Consider the following 18,640-nt stretch of genomic DNA (forward strand, 5'->3'; position numbering starts at 1 on the left):
ACATAGATGATTATATTCCGAATGTAAAATTATAAATTACTAGGTTTAAATTGCTATTGAAAAATTGCAAAAATAACAATTTTGAAAATGATATTATACAATACTAGCTGAACCCGTGCACTTCGTTGCCCATTAAGTGTACCAACTATATGTGACTCAAACATTGTTCAATTCGTTATTTAATATTCGATGTATGGTTTCAAAATAAATCTTAACTTTTCCGTTGCCCGGAATAAAAATTCTGATTCGCAGCAGTATATTAACAGGTAGGCTGGTAGGCTGGTAGGCTGGTAGGCAATGTGCTGTATGTACGTTAGTGTATGATTTAACTCTAAAGTATCACAGTTATACCAAAGTTGTCGTATTCTACCTATGGTGGATTGATATAATCAATTAATACAAAATCCTAACCTAACCTAACCGTACTAAAATCAGATGAATAAACGCAAACGCATACAAAAAATTCATTCAAATTGGTCTAACCATTTAGGAGGAGTTCAGTCACAACACACGTACAGTAGAATTATTGCGCTTAGCAACACATTCTGCGATTCATTTCTATATTATATGAATAATCAACGAACATGCCCGATTAACCAATAGGAACCAATATAATATAATGCACTGTTGCGCCACTGTTGTATTTTTGACATACAGATTTGAGATTTCCTACATTTCCAGTGGATTTTCCTAAAATTTTATTTCGTAAAAACCTTCTTCTGGCAATTACGAACATCTTCAAAAAAATTTGAGCCAAATCGGACCAGCCGTTCTCATTTGATGAATTGTTATACATTTTGTCTCCATTTTTATATATATACATTTATTTTATTTCTATTATATAATTTATAAAATAATTCTTATTTAATAATTAAATAATAAATAATTTGCTCTAATGTCATTATTTTTTTATTATACTATTAGTATTAAACCTCTGTATCGTGGCTAACTAGGTAATATAAATTATAATCACATAATCACTGTTCCCATCATATTATATATTATTATTCCTGCAAGACGCAAGATTCTGAATACTTAAATTTATTTTACATGTATTAATTTAATTGAAAGATGTATAACAAAATAAAACAAAAATTTCTTGGAGATGCCGGGGATCGAACCCGGGGCCTTTCACATGCAAAGCGAACGCTCTACCACTGAGCTACATCCCCACGTGTTCAATCGTGATGAAAGTAGGTTATTTAAGGAGTCTTCAATAAAATATTTGTTTTAATAAATTGTTTAAAAATATTGTGAATACATAATATTATAATATAGAAGAATTAAAATTTAATATTAATAAATGAAACGATAAAAAATTTCTTGGAGATGCCGGGGATCGAACCCGGGGCCTTTCACATGCAAAGCGAACGCTCTACCACTGAGCTACATCCCCATGTGAAAGTTAAGTCTTAAATCGAAGTGATTTAAGAAATTTATATTTTTCATCAATATATTTGAAAGTATAGCATTGAATGTATGATTATTTTAGGAGTAGGAGCCTATATATATTATAAGTAACATAGACGGAGATGAGGTGGGGATTACATTGGCTTAGCCCCCTCCCAAAAGACCGCCACGTCCCCTCATTTTTTAGTTGTGTGGAATCGAAGCCCACCACTCACATTGATGTTAATAATGTTAACCCCCTCTGAAATTTTTTATGGATATCCGCCTATGCTAAATACCTATATTAAGTAATAAATAGGTAAATAAATTATAAAGTACTCAAAAAAAACCAACTAGGTAAACCTACTTAGTACTTACATACTTAAAATATTTATGTATTAGGTAGTTATGAACTTATGTAGGTTAGGTTAAGTTGGTAACTATTATGTTAATTCATGTGACGTATTCCTAATATTTAATATTATGTAATAATATATAATATACATAGTACAGGTTCATACATAGGTAAATAGGTACGTGCTTATGAAAATCGTACTTAAGGCCCAGTGGAGGTAATACACTGGTGTATTAGTTGTATAATTCACTATGTGTATTTTGTACAATGAACGATGCTGCATGGGGGCCAAGCAATGTGCAAACAGTTCAGTCCCCATGCGGCGGTGCCACAATGAAAAAAATGTCTGATCTACAACATTTTGCTGTGAAATAATTTCGATTTTAAGCGGATTGAGACATGTAATGCTAAACTTCAAAATCCGCTTATTATCGAAGGATTCAAAATAGATTTGAAATATGTTTTCAAGATTATTATTGGTGTAGTCAGTACCTATGTTGGAACTCGCATTGTTGTATTTTTTCTCCAAAAGACGGTAGTGTGGACCAAATATGATCAATTATTCTTATTCTATGGTGTGGACTGTGGAATACTAAATCCGAATCATCTATCAATAAAATAAATACTCACACTTTAGAATCGTCAACAATTCGATGAAAAATATATATCTGACTTCCTAATTATATAAGTATATATATACCTTTGAAATGTAGATTGTATTATTCTTATTTATAGGTTAGTATAAAGAATACGAAATAAATTTTAAAGAAATACCAATACAATACTATTTTTTACATAACATATGTCTACGGCTATATATATAATATTATACCTATATATAATATTGTGTCGTTTGAAGAAACAATTATTAATAACAATAAAAAGTTTAAAGTTTAAGTGAATATAGCTGGTTAAATTTGGTTTGGAAAATATATATTTGGGAAACTATTATGATATTTCTTTGTCTATAGTAGACGTTATTGGTAAATATTTCTCAACACGTTTTCATTCAGTTTATTGTAAGTAGGTATACGTTTTGCTGCTATTAATGCATTGACGATAGAAGTGTATTTTCATCATCATTTAGCGTCATAAAACCAATAATTATTTCTGTTGAAGATCAGTTGATTCTTAGTTGTTTGGTGGTTTGGTCATTAAATAAAACTTCAATAATATAAAACAGCTATCTAAAACAGTGAAACCTCAATAGCTTAATAAATCAAAATTCTCCAACATGATATGTTAATAATAAACTATTACACATTTACATTTTACTGCAGTATTTTACACAATATTTAATTATGCGTAGGTATGATTCGAGGCTGTTTTATCATGGGGACGGGGGGACGCTGTACCGAAATGTTGGACTATACAATGGGCAAAATAAAATATCATTATCGTATTATTTATAATTATTGTATAGCATATCAATATGCTACAAGATATTTTGCCCAGGAAAATCGAAAAATTATAGATATGTTTTTGAATATGTTATTTTGACATGCCACATATTTTTGTGAAGATTTAATTTTTTTTTTACTGTTGATTTGCGTTTCTATGGCAATAAATAAAGCGTTACGAAAGTCGGTTAGAAATAAAAAGTTGTACCCAGCCTGAAAACACATTTAGGTATGTTAAAAATATTTTCCACATAATCGCCTACCTACGTTAGCAACCTGTTGTGTAAAATTACTCATTATTATTCAATATACTGAAATTGGTACGTAGTTTTGTTATCGATTGTTTAATTTTAAAGCAAATTATTTGAAAATTAATGTTTTTTATAGTTAACTAGTTAAGTATATACCTTAAAATATATCTGTTTGACTGTATATATATGTATATTATTTTAACTTTGAAACAGAATATCAAAAAACCTACTTTCGATCATAGACGAATATTTTGTCTTTAAAATTGATAATTATTGATTTTACGTTAGTTTTAACCTAAAACTTATATAGCATGATGGTATAAATTCGGAACAAATCTATATTTGAATATTATCAATTTTTTTTCCTTATGATCTACTAACAGGGGGAGGGGAGTGGAAAACTGCGTTAGAATGTATGTTACCTACCTGTTGGTGTGATAGAGACAGTAAAATAAGTCCCCTTAAAGACGACCTCCACATATAAACATAACCTACACGGCCACACATAAATAAATATTGTGTAATAGCCGTAAAATAAATTAAACCTAAAGATCTCACCGTGCAATGTGCATAATACTAATTGGAAAAAAATCAAATTTTGAATGTTTCACTACATTTATTAATTATTAATTACCTTTATTCACATCCTTACAGAGCACAAGACCTTATATACTTTTGCAGTATTAGTATTCCTACTGATTTAGCCCCTCTCTTTTATAACATAAGATCTTCAAACTTTTATATCCTATTCTAATTTTTCCGGGTGACCAGCTATTTACCTCCATAGTCGTATATTATTGCCGACTTGCAGTGTACCAACGTCCGACTCCGTTCAAAATCCTAGTAGAAGGTACCTTATAATATAATATTATGTAAGTACATAATTATGTATACATTTTATGTAATAATATTGTATATGTAGTAAGTATAGTGTACCTACCTATACTCTCTAAAAGTTTTAACTGTTGAGTACCTTTTTTTTTCTCGTTTTTGAACCTACGACGCCGCGGGAATTCACTTGCTTTTATAGTTATAGGTGCATAGTGATAATATTATATTTTATATGATTTCAAATTGGTAATAAATATAAGTCTGATTATACACTTATAAGATCAACTATTATTTTAAAAGTTATTGACAATAATAATTACGAAGAACATTTTTTTATAGATTTGCAATAACAATATAATATAAACATCGGCGCAACTAGGTGGTGGATTGGGGGAGGGCCTAGTCCCCCAGATATATATTGGATAACCAGATTACAAGTCATGAAAAATGTTTTCTTCAATGAGCCAAAAAATTGGCAATGAACGAGTATATAGATGGTGCAAGACTGTTTCTCAAATTTGGCAAATGTTTAGATTTGTAATACCATTTAAGGAGTGTCATGTGGTATCATACCAACTTTTTTTTCAAACTTTTTTCGACTTTTTTAAGTTGGTCATGGAGATCACACGTGTTAGATAAAACATTATAATATCTAGTAGCTATAGTAGCTAGGTATCGTACTTTTGACTCTTGTTACGTCATTGCAAGCTTAGAAGTTAGAGATAATATAATGAACAAACTAAAAACGACAACACGTACCTATATAGTTTGTCCCAAATAATTGTTTAAATCATGATACCAAAAATGTAAAACTGTACGGCCACGTTTGGGTTGTATTATTATATTTTATAGTATGAAACATATTACTATATACATTTACTATATAACATGAAACAAATCTGCCAAGTACAAGTATATAGGTATTAATCTTAAATTTAATTTATTTGTGCTGTAAAAGTGTAACGGCTAGAACTCTGTGGACGGCTATAATATTATCATGTAGTCTGCACACTACACGATTTTCAATTTTGAATATGTTAATCATGACAGGTGTGCGGTGAACAAATGGTTCGGTTAAGTTTTTTAAAACGAGATTTTCTAAATTTGAACACCAATGGCCAACGGCTATTTATATAATTTTCCACGGCTCCATAGACGAAGTGCACAACTAATGCCAAAGTCTCCGGAACGTCTCTATACCACCGCACCTGCTCCCTTCTTTTCACGTAGCATTTCCACTCAGCCGCGCAAAACAAATTAGGTTAAACAGTTTCAGGGAGACCGTGCATCATCTAGACCAATAAACGTTTTTAAATTACCACTAGATTCTAACAAAAAAAAAAAAAAAACTTAAATGTGTAATATATTTAATTACATAAATATTAAAATAACACTGTAGAATTTAAACTGTTTCTAAAATACATATAGGTACATAATATATTTTAACCTTATCCCCATTATATATCAGAATCAATTTTTTTAAATACTTTTTTATAAACTTTCAAAAACAATAATCGTTAGTGTTGAAACAAAAATAGTTTCTTACACAATGTTTTTATAATTTAAAATTATAATATTAGTTATACCTGAAAAACGAAAAATGGATTTCATTTAGGTATACCTAACACCTATATGCCTATACGTAGGTATAGCAAAGTATCACTGTTTTTAGAAGCCATTGAAGTCAAAATATAGTTTATTTAAACTTTTGAAGACCTACAAATCGAGCTATTGGAATATTTATTTATAACTATTAAATAGTCATACCTACATATTATGCGATATGCTAAATAGATAATCGAATAATTTTAATTAAATTTATGTTTTATTTCTATAATATAGTATAGGTAGCAATACAATATTAATTATAATTTATTATTAGGTATGTGAAATAATAATAAAATAATATGTACTGTATAAACGGAACTATATAAATCATATATTTTCAGTAGGTAATTTTATTTGGATGGTGGGTTTCAGTAATATATTATTTTGTATAGTTTATTGTGATATATTATTGTAAATTACTATTATATGATAGTAAAATTACCCACCTATTAAAAATTGAAATGTATAGGTTTAGAGCCACAGCTATTTAAGTTTATATTAGACTTGGGCAATATTATTTATTATTTACGTATAATATAATATCACCTCATAATACTAATAATAATATCGACGATAATGCGTGCCGATTGACGAGGTACAAATCAATAATGATATGAGTGGGGAACTGTACTACTTTGACACATATAAACTGCATAGTCATAACTCATTAAAATGTATTATTAAAATAATTATCAAGTTATTTTTTGTATACAATTATTACTATTTAACCTATATTTGTACTATCTAAAAACTATCTAGTTATTTCAATAAAAATTTAGACCATTTAACTTGAAATATTGCCAAAGTATATTAGAAAATACGGTTTGCTCCGATTGCAAACGTAAATACTTACAGCTAGTTCTGTATTTAATATACCTATGAAATCAATAGTTGAATATAGCTAGTGTATAGGTTAAATAGGTTTCTAAAAGCTTAGTGCTTATTAGTTGTTTGAGAACAAATGATTCTTTATTATTTACAACCAACCTATTTATCTTCACTTAACCTAATATTTGGAAACTAACTATTTTATAGTTTACTTATACCGTTTGCCAGTAAAAACTTAAAAGTGGCTATTAAGTGTTAATAATACAAAAAATTAGAGGTACATGGAATAAAAATATTTTGTTGTACTATATATTTCTAAATTTAGATAAATTATGATACAATTATTCAATACATATTACCTAATCAGTAATCATATAATATATTCAAGCTTTTGAAGTAAGTACTGATATATTATTATATACCTAATATCTACTATATATTATTATGTAGGTACCTATCTACTTTTATTTATTTATATGATTACTATAATATGTCATATATTTATAAAGTTTATTTAGTAATAATAATGATATTTCATTTTCTTTGTAATGTCCCAATTAAAAAATCCTAAATATTTTATGTCCCTTTTTTTTATAAAGAATGGCGTTTCATTAAAATGTCCATCTTTAGATACCTACCTGACATAATATTAGTCACATAGTCATAATATATACGGTTTATATACGTATGTAGTTTTTGTAATTTCTCATTTGTCACCAATACGGCAATACAATTGCAATATAAATAAAAATCATTTTTTGAGCGTTAATACTAAAGCTCTGTGTGAAATATGCCTTCGTAATACGCATAAACATAACATTTATGAATGATGACGATTAGCAATAGACTAGAACAAAGCGTCCATACCTGCTTAAATATTTTGGTAATCTTGAAGATTTTACTCAACTTGTTATTTATTATCTATTTATATTATGTTTCATTATAGCTATATAGATTATAAATGGTTGTATACTTTAAACAGTATAGCTATTTGTATAACTTTTAATAATATATAATTGTTCATATATTAATAGAAATTTTTCGGCAATCCATCGTAAGTAACAAAAGGTTCGTGTTTTCACAATAATTTACGACCAGCGTTGACCTTAGAAATGTGAAATATCCTTATAGTCTTGTCAAAACGTGAAGGTCAAACGCGTGGGCGCCCGGAACGTTGTCGTCGTCGTCTCTCGTTTCTGCACATAGCATAGTGCGGTGTATAGCATAATACATATATGTGTATCTATTTTTGTGTGTGTCACCGCCGCAGTAAAGTGTAGATAGGTTCCACCGATGAAGTCCCGCTATAGTCACCACACTTCATTTGGTTTTGCCCGAGGTCAACGGCGCCTGCAACGAGCCCAACCTAACATGTTGGTTATAATATGTCACGGGTCGAAAAAGTATGGTATAACATAATAGGGGTAGGTACGCGCGTGCTTTCTGGAGGCGAGGGTGCATAATGTAGGCACAACATTAGGGTCAACATTCTGGAAAGGGGTGGCGGAGGTGTTATAGTCTCAGCAAAAAAAAAAATCAATGCAACCTGCAGTGTAATTATAAACTTGTATATTTTACACAAACAGTTTCCAAGTAAGCCATTCGAACTGTTAACACTTTGGTGTGGCTAAATGCCTAAATCTATACGTTTAGGCGGGGAACCTCCTCCTAGCCATAGCCTCCCCGCATAGTTGCGCCAATGGTGAAAGTCTTGTGTGATGTAGTTTCTCCGTACCTACCCATATATATTTCGTTTTGTTTAACACGTCGCGGCTGTATGATGCCGAGGTTCAAGGGCCGGTGAAAAAAAAATCGGCGGCGGCGGTACGATAATAATAATATTATAATATCAAGAGCTTAAGGTTTTGGCCGACAAACGAATTTGTTTGGTTTTATAAATAACCACGCCGCGGAATACCGCGTTAATTCAAAGCTACGCAAATTATAATATATATAATATTATATAGCTTGCAATAAACAATTTCCCGGCCGCCGCGTAGTTTTTTACCTTGGCCAACAGATGTATAATTATAATAATTATAATAATAATAAATACATAATAACGGCGGTCCCCATAGATACATTTTTTAAGGGTGCTTAATTATCAGGAGAAATTTGCAGTGCACAGGCTCATCTAAAATTGAAATGCTTGTTAATCAAAAATGATCATAATATTATTATAGTTCGATATTATCTATATGTTTTTTGTACACCAATATTTTTTGTCTTCAGACAAAAAAAAATAGTTTTTGCTCCTTCATACACACGTGTAATATAATTGAAACATCACTCCGTGTTTCATATTGATTGGTATTTCAAACCTATTAATAATTATTGTAAGAAGGTACCATATATAGTAGATACCTATCAAAAAATTAAAAACTAATTAATTTCTTAAAAATCTTTATACCTATTTATAAAAGTTTGTGACAAATCGTACAGATTATTCTTTATCCGCATTGTTACCTATACCTGACAGTTAACGAAACCTTAAATCAAATTTCAATAATGTAGGTAATCACATAGAGGTTTTTATTATATTATATTTCAAGTAGGTAGTGTCTATATCTAACATCCTTAATAACCAAAATCCCACTCCTCAACACACACATCAAAATATCTTCCGTACATCCAAATCACATCAAATAAATATAATTTCTTAATTGTTTTAGAACTTTTTGTAACATGTAATATGATGACACGTTTTAAAATATAATAAAAAAAAGTGTAGTGTGTATGTCGGAGAAAAAATGTTTACTGATGCGCACGATTAACCATAATAAACATAATCATAATCATAAAGATGAAAAATGTGTGCAATTTTTAATTTAATATTTAGCCAAAACCGATGAAATGTGGGTAAAAGAAAAATTATATTAAAATGTTCAGTCTTGGCCAGTGAGTATATTCTCCGAAAAGATCATTATTTATTATACCGTATAGTTTCACATCACCGTCTGTGCGCGTATTATATAGACGTGTGTGTACTATTATGGGATTCGTATGGTGCTAGCTGCTCTAGAATTCTGCACCCCTGCGATCTGCGCTTATTCTATGTAGTAGGTAGGTACCTACCTATTATGATATGCATTATACCGTCTATATACGACTATTACCACTATAATATAGTCGTCGCGACTCGGCGAGGTAGGTACTCACGACCATAATAATATAATAATGGGCAACCGTCACGGCGATGTACCTATCCATATAAGTTACGGGGTTATGACATAATACGCATATTATTATTACGCTGCAGCGCGACCGACGGCGGAGGCGGTGGTTTTTTTAAATTTTTTGGCCGCAAATTTCGTACTAATATTATACCTATAGGAGGTACCTACACCGCTGCGGCGACGTGTACGCGCGAGCCGTTTTTTTTTTTTATGTTTTCCTCGCGTCCCTTTTGTTATCTCGTTCGTGTAATCGAATTTTGGCGTTATTGTACGCGCGGTGTATTTTTAAGTTGTCAGCCAGTAAAAGTTGTAGGACGGCCAGCCAGAAATACAGAGCTGTCGCGCGGGGTTACGCTCGAAATAGATCGGAGCCCTGATGCTCGCGCATTTATACGCATATAGACGTATAGAGTCGTAGGCGCTGCCGTTTTTTTTAAAGCTCCTGGCTGGCCAGTGGCCGGATCGACCAAAGGTGTGCGCGCTATATAATGGTCTCGACGTTATATATGTACATAGTGCCCCCGCGTCATTATATATTATAATATATGGCAGTCGCCAAAGACGATAATAATATTGTACTCTAGAGATATTATAATAGGTACTGCCTACTGTGATATCAGTGGCGTGCCCAGGAATTTTAAATGGGGGGGGGGGGCGCCTTTTTTTTTTTAAATAAACAAAAGAAAACGGATTGATGGAAGTCGCTATGCTGTACAGTTGTAGGCTACAATTGGATGACTGTAAATTTAAATTCAATGATATATATCATGTGTGCAAAAAACGGTTCTGAGCAGAGACGGTTTGGCAGCCTAGGATACTGTATATTATTATCATAGGCGCAAATAGGTGGGGGCTTGGGGGGGACTTAGTCCTCCCACATTTCTGCCAAGTCTCCCCAGTTCAAAAGTCGGTAATTAGTACTGAGCATATATAATTTTTAGAAAATATTATAGGAGGGGCTTTAGTCCCCCCCAAAATAATTTATCTATTTGTGCCTATGATTATTATATTTATATTGTTGTCATTAATATATATAGGTACATTTTTAATCACTAAATCATTTTAGAAACTAATGGTTTTACAATGGTTTTTATTTATCTTTTTTATCCTTGATACAATTTATCATATATCATTGACTTCAAGTTTAATAAAATCCATTATACATTGACCCACTTGTACCCTACTATACAGCAGAGTGACATCCACTTACCCGCATTTTAAATTTTAAGTTTAATACATTTTGTCGAAATTAAACTTAGAATATTTATAAAAAAAATTCTGCATAATATGTATTTTTAATATTTTTCAACTGCTATTGTAAAAATATATTAGGGGTCGTGTATTATATTTTCATGCTTTTTGACCAAACAAATAAAAATGTATTGTTATATATTATTATATAAAAAAAAAATACAATATAAGAAAATTGTTACATGAGAAATCGAGTGAATATCTAATGATGTTACAATTTGAACTTCAAACGCTCATAAAAATGTAATTTGACTTTCCGGTAAACATTTTTTATCGATAAAGGTAGACAAACTTACGAGGAATCTTGTATTAAATTATCAAATCTTAGATAGTTAGATTTAAAAATAAAATTTTTTATGAATTTCTAACTCAAAATAATTTGCGCATTTTCATGATTTTTTGGTAATTGGTCAAAATTCGAACTAAATGCTTAAAAAAAATTGTGACTGTATTTATATATTTTGCAACTGCTATTGTAAGAATATATTAAGAGTCTCGAATTAAACTTCAAGCTTGTTAACTTAATGAATAAAATTAATAATTAATAAAAAATGAATGACTCTAAACAGCTGTAATAACTAATAAGTGGTTTTCTGTAGGTCGGCAAAAAAAGACAATAAGGGGGATATAACCCCTACCCCCCTGAGCACGCCACTGTGTGATATTGTTATAACTTATAGGTATATAATAATATATAGGTAGGTGCTATGCATTCCGCGACGAATCAGCTACAATAGGTACTTAAAAACAATTTCGAACAAAAATAATAACAAGAAAATAATATATTCTCGGTCGGGGCGATATATGATAAAACATTACGAATATATTAATAGCAGTTTGGCTCTACTACATAATATCATCATGAGTACATTACGTTATTAAAGCCTATTTCGTAATGTTTTCTTGCCAAACATTATATAGAATAAATAGCGTTTAATGCGATTTTTTAATTTACGACAAATAGGTCTCGCACCTGTGGAGCTACTTTGCTTGAACGCGGTGAACTGCAGTACATTGTTATATTATATTTTCAATATTGTTCTGTATTTGTCCGAAATTCGACCAAATCCAAAATCGTAAATTTTGTAAAAGTTTTAAGCTATGTATACTGTATAGGAATAAATGTATAATGTAATATGTGAACGTGGTAAGTGTAAATTATAAAATTACCTCTTACCCATTAATATTTAATAAAATTAATATTAGATGTAGGTACCTATCTACCAATGTGAATTTTTAATTTATAGTTGTAGATATTAGTACCTACTAAAAATTACAATACCTGAACCTGAGCTTATTAATTCAACATTCATGCGATGTATAAAATTCAATAATATCTTGTGTCACCTTCAAGTCGCTAATGCTCTTACATAAATTAAAAGATTAATATTTCAAACGTTATTACAATCAATGTTATATTTTATTTATAATTGAATTGAAGACTTGAAGGACCTAGGTACTTGTATAATACACAATTATTGATGTATAAATTATAATATAATCTATGTTGCGTAAATACCATAATATTTGTTAATTTGTTAGTTTGTCTATGATACAAAAAAGTTTGAGAAATAATTTCGTCATTGCCTCCGATATCAGGTAGAGTTTTATTCTAAACTTTAAGATGGATTTCTAGAGGTATTTTTTAGAAATTTCAGATCACTAATTATATGTATACTAATTACTACCTAAGCGAAGCGAGCAGAAGGCAGAGCCTCCTTATAGTATTTATACAAAATAGTTAAAATAGTATTTTTAATCCCGAAGAAGCAGAAAATCGTGTCAAATGTAATGGGAACAAAATAATTGTTCAGGACACGCAATATAGTCATTTGAGTAAGCTGCGATATTTATGTTAGTATGCCAAATGTTAATGTATATTGTATACAGGTATAGGTAATTGGATAGTTGAATATTTTTTAAATAAAACGTGTTGCCAAACGCCAACTGGAAAAACATTTTAAAAACAGAGTAAAATTGATCTGTTTTAAAATATAAATATGTAGGTAGGTATTAAATATCTCAAATCCATGCAGCGTATTGGGGATTTGGGAGATATTATTGGACATTGGTGGTGATATTAGGATGGTAATTATTAAAAAGTCTTAACTCGAAGAATATTTTTTGAATGTAAAATAACAATTTTAATTTAGATCTAATTAATAATAATCAATGTGTAATTGTTGTTCACTAAAAATAATGACTAATTTCAGGTATTCGATGTAGAATATATGGTGTTTTAAGTATAAAACTATAAACTGTATAGCATTTAGTGAGCAAATTTTAGAAACCTCAAAGGGTGGTTGGGGGGGGGGGCAAAGCCTCCTACTTAACGTATGTCATTCAATGCCTCAATCACTCACTATAACAATTCTTAAATACGTCGCTGCGATGAGTTTTGAACATTATTACCTATATGGCTTGGCTTTATATATTTAAATTTACAAACTTTTAAGGATTTCTGAAACAATATAAGAAAAGCAAACAAAATGATAAATTATGTATGTAACAACTAAAAACTATCAGTTTTAGTACGCCCTTACGACTCAAAACAAATTGTATCGAGAGTTTAGACACACAAATAATAAATAAGAATATAAATTGCCAAGATTAAAAAAAGAATGCATATTCATAACAAAATCAACAAAATACGAAAATTTTAAAATACCGAATTTTAACTCATAAATCATAATTACCTAGGTTAAGTATAAAAAAATATATAAAAATAATAGTAGGTAGGTATATGTTATTTTGGTTTACTATACATCTAGTCATGCATAAGAAAATCATAATATACAATTTCGAACCACCACAGTAATAATAATAACAGTATAATATAACAAACTTCCAAGACTAGGTACCTATTTAAAGCCAAAAAATGATGTGTTTGTCTTCTCTCAATATATATAGGTAACCATATAAATATGTACAAATGTGCATTGTGCAAGGTACAATACATTAATATAGAAAAACATATCGAATAAATCGAATAACCAATCATAAATGATTGTGATACTTGATTCCTAAGTGCTTTTTTAGAGCCGAAATATTCTATACTAAGACGTACTACGCGTAGGTATGTAATTTACTAATCAAATGAAGGAAAATAATATTCTCGAGAAGACAATAGGACATTTCAGAGATGTTTTTTTTAAATTTATAAAAACAATTTAATACCTACTTCGTGTATGCTATGATTTTCTAAACATTATATTCTATTTTCAGATGTCCCACAAAATGTTGTATTTTTTTAGTTTAATAGGTATATGTTTTTACCATAAAATATAAAAATCATTTTCAAAAATTGTATAATCAATTTGCGTGAATGCATTTTACCAATAACAATAAAATAATGAGTAATGATTTATAGATACATATACTATAGATACTAATAATTGCAGTACAAAATTGTAAAATGAAGTTTGAAAAAATATTTTTGAATTTAAACCTATATTTTACATATAATTATCGAGCAATAATTTATTTTTGAAAATAGGTATGTATTTTTGTGCCAAATACTTCGATCTGACGATTGTCTCCTTTTTAGTCTACAGAAACTGCTCGATACCTACTGTACATAAGATTGACATTTTAATTTGACAAAAATAGTGAACACTGTAGTTGTTATTTTGCCAACAAAAGCAGCCAATCCGGGACTAAAAATGATCAGGAATCGGGTAAATGAGGCCATCGCTTAGTACAATTATAAATTATCCAGATTCAGATTTTTCTTAAAATGTACAATAAAATAATACCTACTTATAAAAGTATAAAATATTCATATAATTATTTATACTCTTAAATATTTTAATGTCTCAAACTTAAATAAGCGAAAATTCCGACTGTATACAATTTATTCGTAAATGCATTAGGTAAATGTATTAGGTAGGTATTTAAATTATTTTATATTTAAATAATAGATTTATATGTGCGATTGTTATACTACTGTTTAATAAATAAATGTGTAGGTGTAAATATGTTTTAAATTAGTGTTAGATATATGTCATTTTTTTTACACATAATATACGGCGTATTATATAATAAGTATTTATATCGGTTATATTAAAACTAATATGAACTAGGAATTCTCTCTATAATAAATTAGTATTGGCCCAATTATGCGCTAAAAATATATAGTTTTCCTATAATACAGTTTGTCCCAGAAGTCCCGTATAACCCTTAGTATCTTCATGGAAAATCAATATATTTAAATGGAGTTTTTTTACAGCCATAAGTATGGAAATTCTGATTGAATAGCATAATATTCGATTTTATTTTTCAAAAATTATCAAAAAAATTTTTTAGGCAAATAAGTTTTTTAAATTTCCAAGATGGCTATTTTGTTGATCGTATTTTTTAAAAGTTCAAAAAAAAAAAAAAAATATTAAAATTTAATGAAAATCGCCAAAGTTAGAGCTAATTTTTATTTTTAATTTTAGCCGAATAATTAGTGTGATTGTAATAATTAACATGCGAATCGTATTTTGCTAATACTGTATGCAAGGTAACATAATTATTATTCTTAGAAATTCAAAATAATAATTATCTCTAACATGGGCAATTTTCATAACGTTTTAATATTTTTTTTTGAACTGTTTTAAAAAATACGATCAACAAAATGGCTATCTTGGAAATTAAAAAAACTTATTTGTCTAAAAGTTTTTTGATAATTTTTAAATTTTTGAAAATAAAAATTCGAATATTATGCTATTCAATTAGAACATTCATACTTATGACTGTAAAAAAACTGCATTTAAATATATTGATTTTCCACAGAGACGCTGAGAGTGATAAGGGACTTCTGAGACAAACTGTATATTAAAACATCAATGATTTAAGTAAATATAAAAGTAGGTATTGTTTTTGTTTTTAGGCCCATTACTCATTAGTATCTAATAATAATAAATATATTCATAATTAATTTACAAGCAAGTAGCAACTGTCCCATCTGTTAATTATAAGTTGAAGTTAATTTGCTATATAAGATACAAACATAGTAATAAGGTATAATACAATTACATCGTTTAAAATATAATAAACAAGCAAATGAGATTAAAATGATTTAGGTTTTTATTTCACAAACATTTTGCCCCATTCCAAATAATTTAATTGATTACGAGGCCACCCAAGAATATTTAAATTTTGAAAAATAAATAAAGAATGACTTGAATTAAAATTACATTAATAGTTGATCAGTATTAAATGAGTAGTTGAAACCTAGTAAGAAAAACAGGTTTTTTAAAATTAGGAAAAAGTTTTAGTGGCAAATCCAGCAGGGGCAAAAGGAGGCATTTTCTAAGCCCCCCCCCACCCCACAAAATGTAATTGCCCTATGTTTTAGACTGTGTTTTTTTCAATGTAATATTAATAAAGCAGTATAAATATAAATATTGTGAAATATTGTGTAGTTGTTATAAATTGTTTTGTAATTTTGCCCCCACAATCCCCCAAAGTTAAGTAATGGATCCGCAACTGGAGAATTAATAATTAGTAAACTATCTTAAAAAAAGCACCACTATAACTACACTACAGGGAGGCACAGAAGAAACTATGTTTGAGTCCCAATTTGAATAACTGGTGTAGAGATGCATTGCACAATATTACAGCCCATTACACCCCAACTAATCTGTTAATGTTAAAGATTAGAATTTAAATTTTAAATCACAGCAAATAAAAGTATTCTAATTAAAAAAAAAAGAAAATTATGACTTATAATACTTATTAGTATCTAATATCTATGTACCAGAACTGAAAACCCATTTTTAAATGTACATTTTTTAATTAATATTTTTTAATTTAGTTTCGATTTCTGGAATATTATTTGTGAAAAATCATATAATACTACACTAAAAAAACAATGTTACATCAATCATACAAAAAAAAAAATTAAATGTACACTGCCGCCCTAAGAATGTCGTAATTTCCCTTAATGTCATTTTGAGAAAAAATACATTTTATGTTTAGTAGTTTTTGGTAGTTCTATTTTCATAATTATAATATTTTTCAAAGTAAAATCCATAGTTTCTTATGAAAATATACCCAATGAATGCAATGGAACTTTGATTCAATTTTATTTTCAATTTTTTTTTTCGCCAAGATTTATGATTTGATATTTATACTAAGTAAGCTATTAGTTATTCAGAATTGTTTACGTGTAAAAAATGTCGCAATTCTGATTACAGCATTTTACACAACATAATTACGGTATATTAGTTATGTAGGTTTAGAACTTAATGTATTTGCTAATTAATTTACATGTTTAAAATATGTTTTTTTATAATAAATAAACAATATTGTTATTATTATTATGTTACTGAATCATATCTGTTAATTTTATTCTTTTTAGTCTATCATTTATATATATACAAGGTTGCTTGATACAAAATAATAATAATTAAAATATTAATATTATAGTATGTACAATTTTACAAATATTAATACTTTTGTTGATTGTTATTAGATTTAACAATTTAATTGTTTACGTATTTGGCCGAGAAAATGGTTCTAAAGATCCAGGTTGTACCCAAGATAAATGTTGAGACTTGTTGTCATTTTCCTATAAAATAAAATAATTATTTAAAAAAATCAATTATTGTTGTATTATAAAATTATATATAACACAGTTAGTATATTAATAAATAGTATTTACATATTATAATGATTTAAAATTTGTAGTTAAGTAAATTGTGTTATTTATTAACTTTTATGTGTTTAAACTATTAAACATTCAATATTAATTTAATAAAATACAAACTTTTTGTTGGAGCCATGAACGTCTTATTGTTCCATGAATTTCTTCGTCATAAATATCGAATAGCAAATAATTTGGATCATTATTCTCTGAAAGTTTTGGTTGCTTATATATATCAACTTGACTTTGTCTTACACAGTCCTCACATTTTTTCATATACTTCTCATTATCTGTTTTTAATCTAAAAATAAATTGTTGATAAATTATCCACCAAAAATGTGTAATATAATATTTACAATTCAGCAGCTTCTGAATTTTCAGGAGTTTTAGTTCTAGGTATATCATAAAATGATTTTGATACATGATCTATTACATGCCAAATACGACTAACTCCTTTTTTCCATTCTGGAAAATGATATTGAATATTCATTTCCCCACTAACTGGATTGACCAATGGATGAAATAGAGGTGTCTCAAATATCACTTTGGGACAATCACAATTTGGCCATTTACTATCTATAAGTAAACGAAAACGAAAAACTCCATTTTTATAAAGCCCATACCTCGGGAAAATTACTCCAAACCATACTGAAAAACACAATATAAAATTGGTAATCTTTTAGTCAATATTGATTATATAATTTTTGCTTACTGAATGGAGTTTTATCAGCTGGTATAACATACACTCCTGGTATTAATTTTTTTGCTCAGAATATTACTGAAATTAAATTTTGACAATAATTGATTACAAAATTGAATATCTATATTTATGTGTACACACTAATAGAAATCTCAAAATATTCTTACACATAACACAATATAACTAAGATAACATTTAATACTATATCCACGACCAGGGG

At 28.7% G+C, this 18,640-nt stretch overlaps 1 protein-coding gene and 2 non-coding genes across 3 annotated transcripts in view; all 3 read right to left on the bottom strand.

The window, feature by feature from the left end:
- Positions 1 to 1,100: 1,100 nt before the first annotated feature.
- TRNAA-UGC lies at positions 1,101 to 1,172 on the bottom strand. Its single transcript has one exon. It is a non-coding gene; the product is annotated as a tRNA-Ala (tRNA).
- Positions 1,173 to 1,324: 152 nt separating this feature from the next.
- On the bottom strand, positions 1,325 to 1,396 carry TRNAA-UGC. Its single transcript has one exon. It is a non-coding gene; the product is annotated as a tRNA-Ala (tRNA).
- Positions 1,397 to 17,470: 16,074 nt separating this feature from the next.
- LOC100165742 (AKT-interacting protein) overlaps positions 17,471 to 18,640 on the bottom strand; it is a 6,271-nt gene continuing 5,101 nt past the window's right edge. Inside the window, exons 3-6 of the mRNA XM_016806818.2 lie at positions 18,433 to 18,486; positions 18,077 to 18,368; positions 17,844 to 18,021; positions 17,471 to 17,645 (exon numbers count right to left, since the gene is read on the bottom strand). Coding sequence (XP_016662307.2) covers positions 17,568 to 17,645; positions 17,844 to 18,021; positions 18,077 to 18,368; positions 18,433 to 18,486 — 602 coding nt within the window. The 3' untranslated portion in view covers positions 17,471 to 17,567. The remainder of the gene's footprint in view (positions 17,646 to 17,843; positions 18,022 to 18,076; positions 18,369 to 18,432; positions 18,487 to 18,640) is intronic.

The sequence above is a fragment of the Acyrthosiphon pisum genome, chromosome A2, assembly GCF_005508785.2.
Source record: "Acyrthosiphon pisum isolate AL4f chromosome A2, pea_aphid_22Mar2018_4r6ur, whole genome shotgun sequence".
Taxonomy (NCBI): domain Eukaryota; kingdom Metazoa; phylum Arthropoda; class Insecta; order Hemiptera; family Aphididae; genus Acyrthosiphon; species Acyrthosiphon pisum.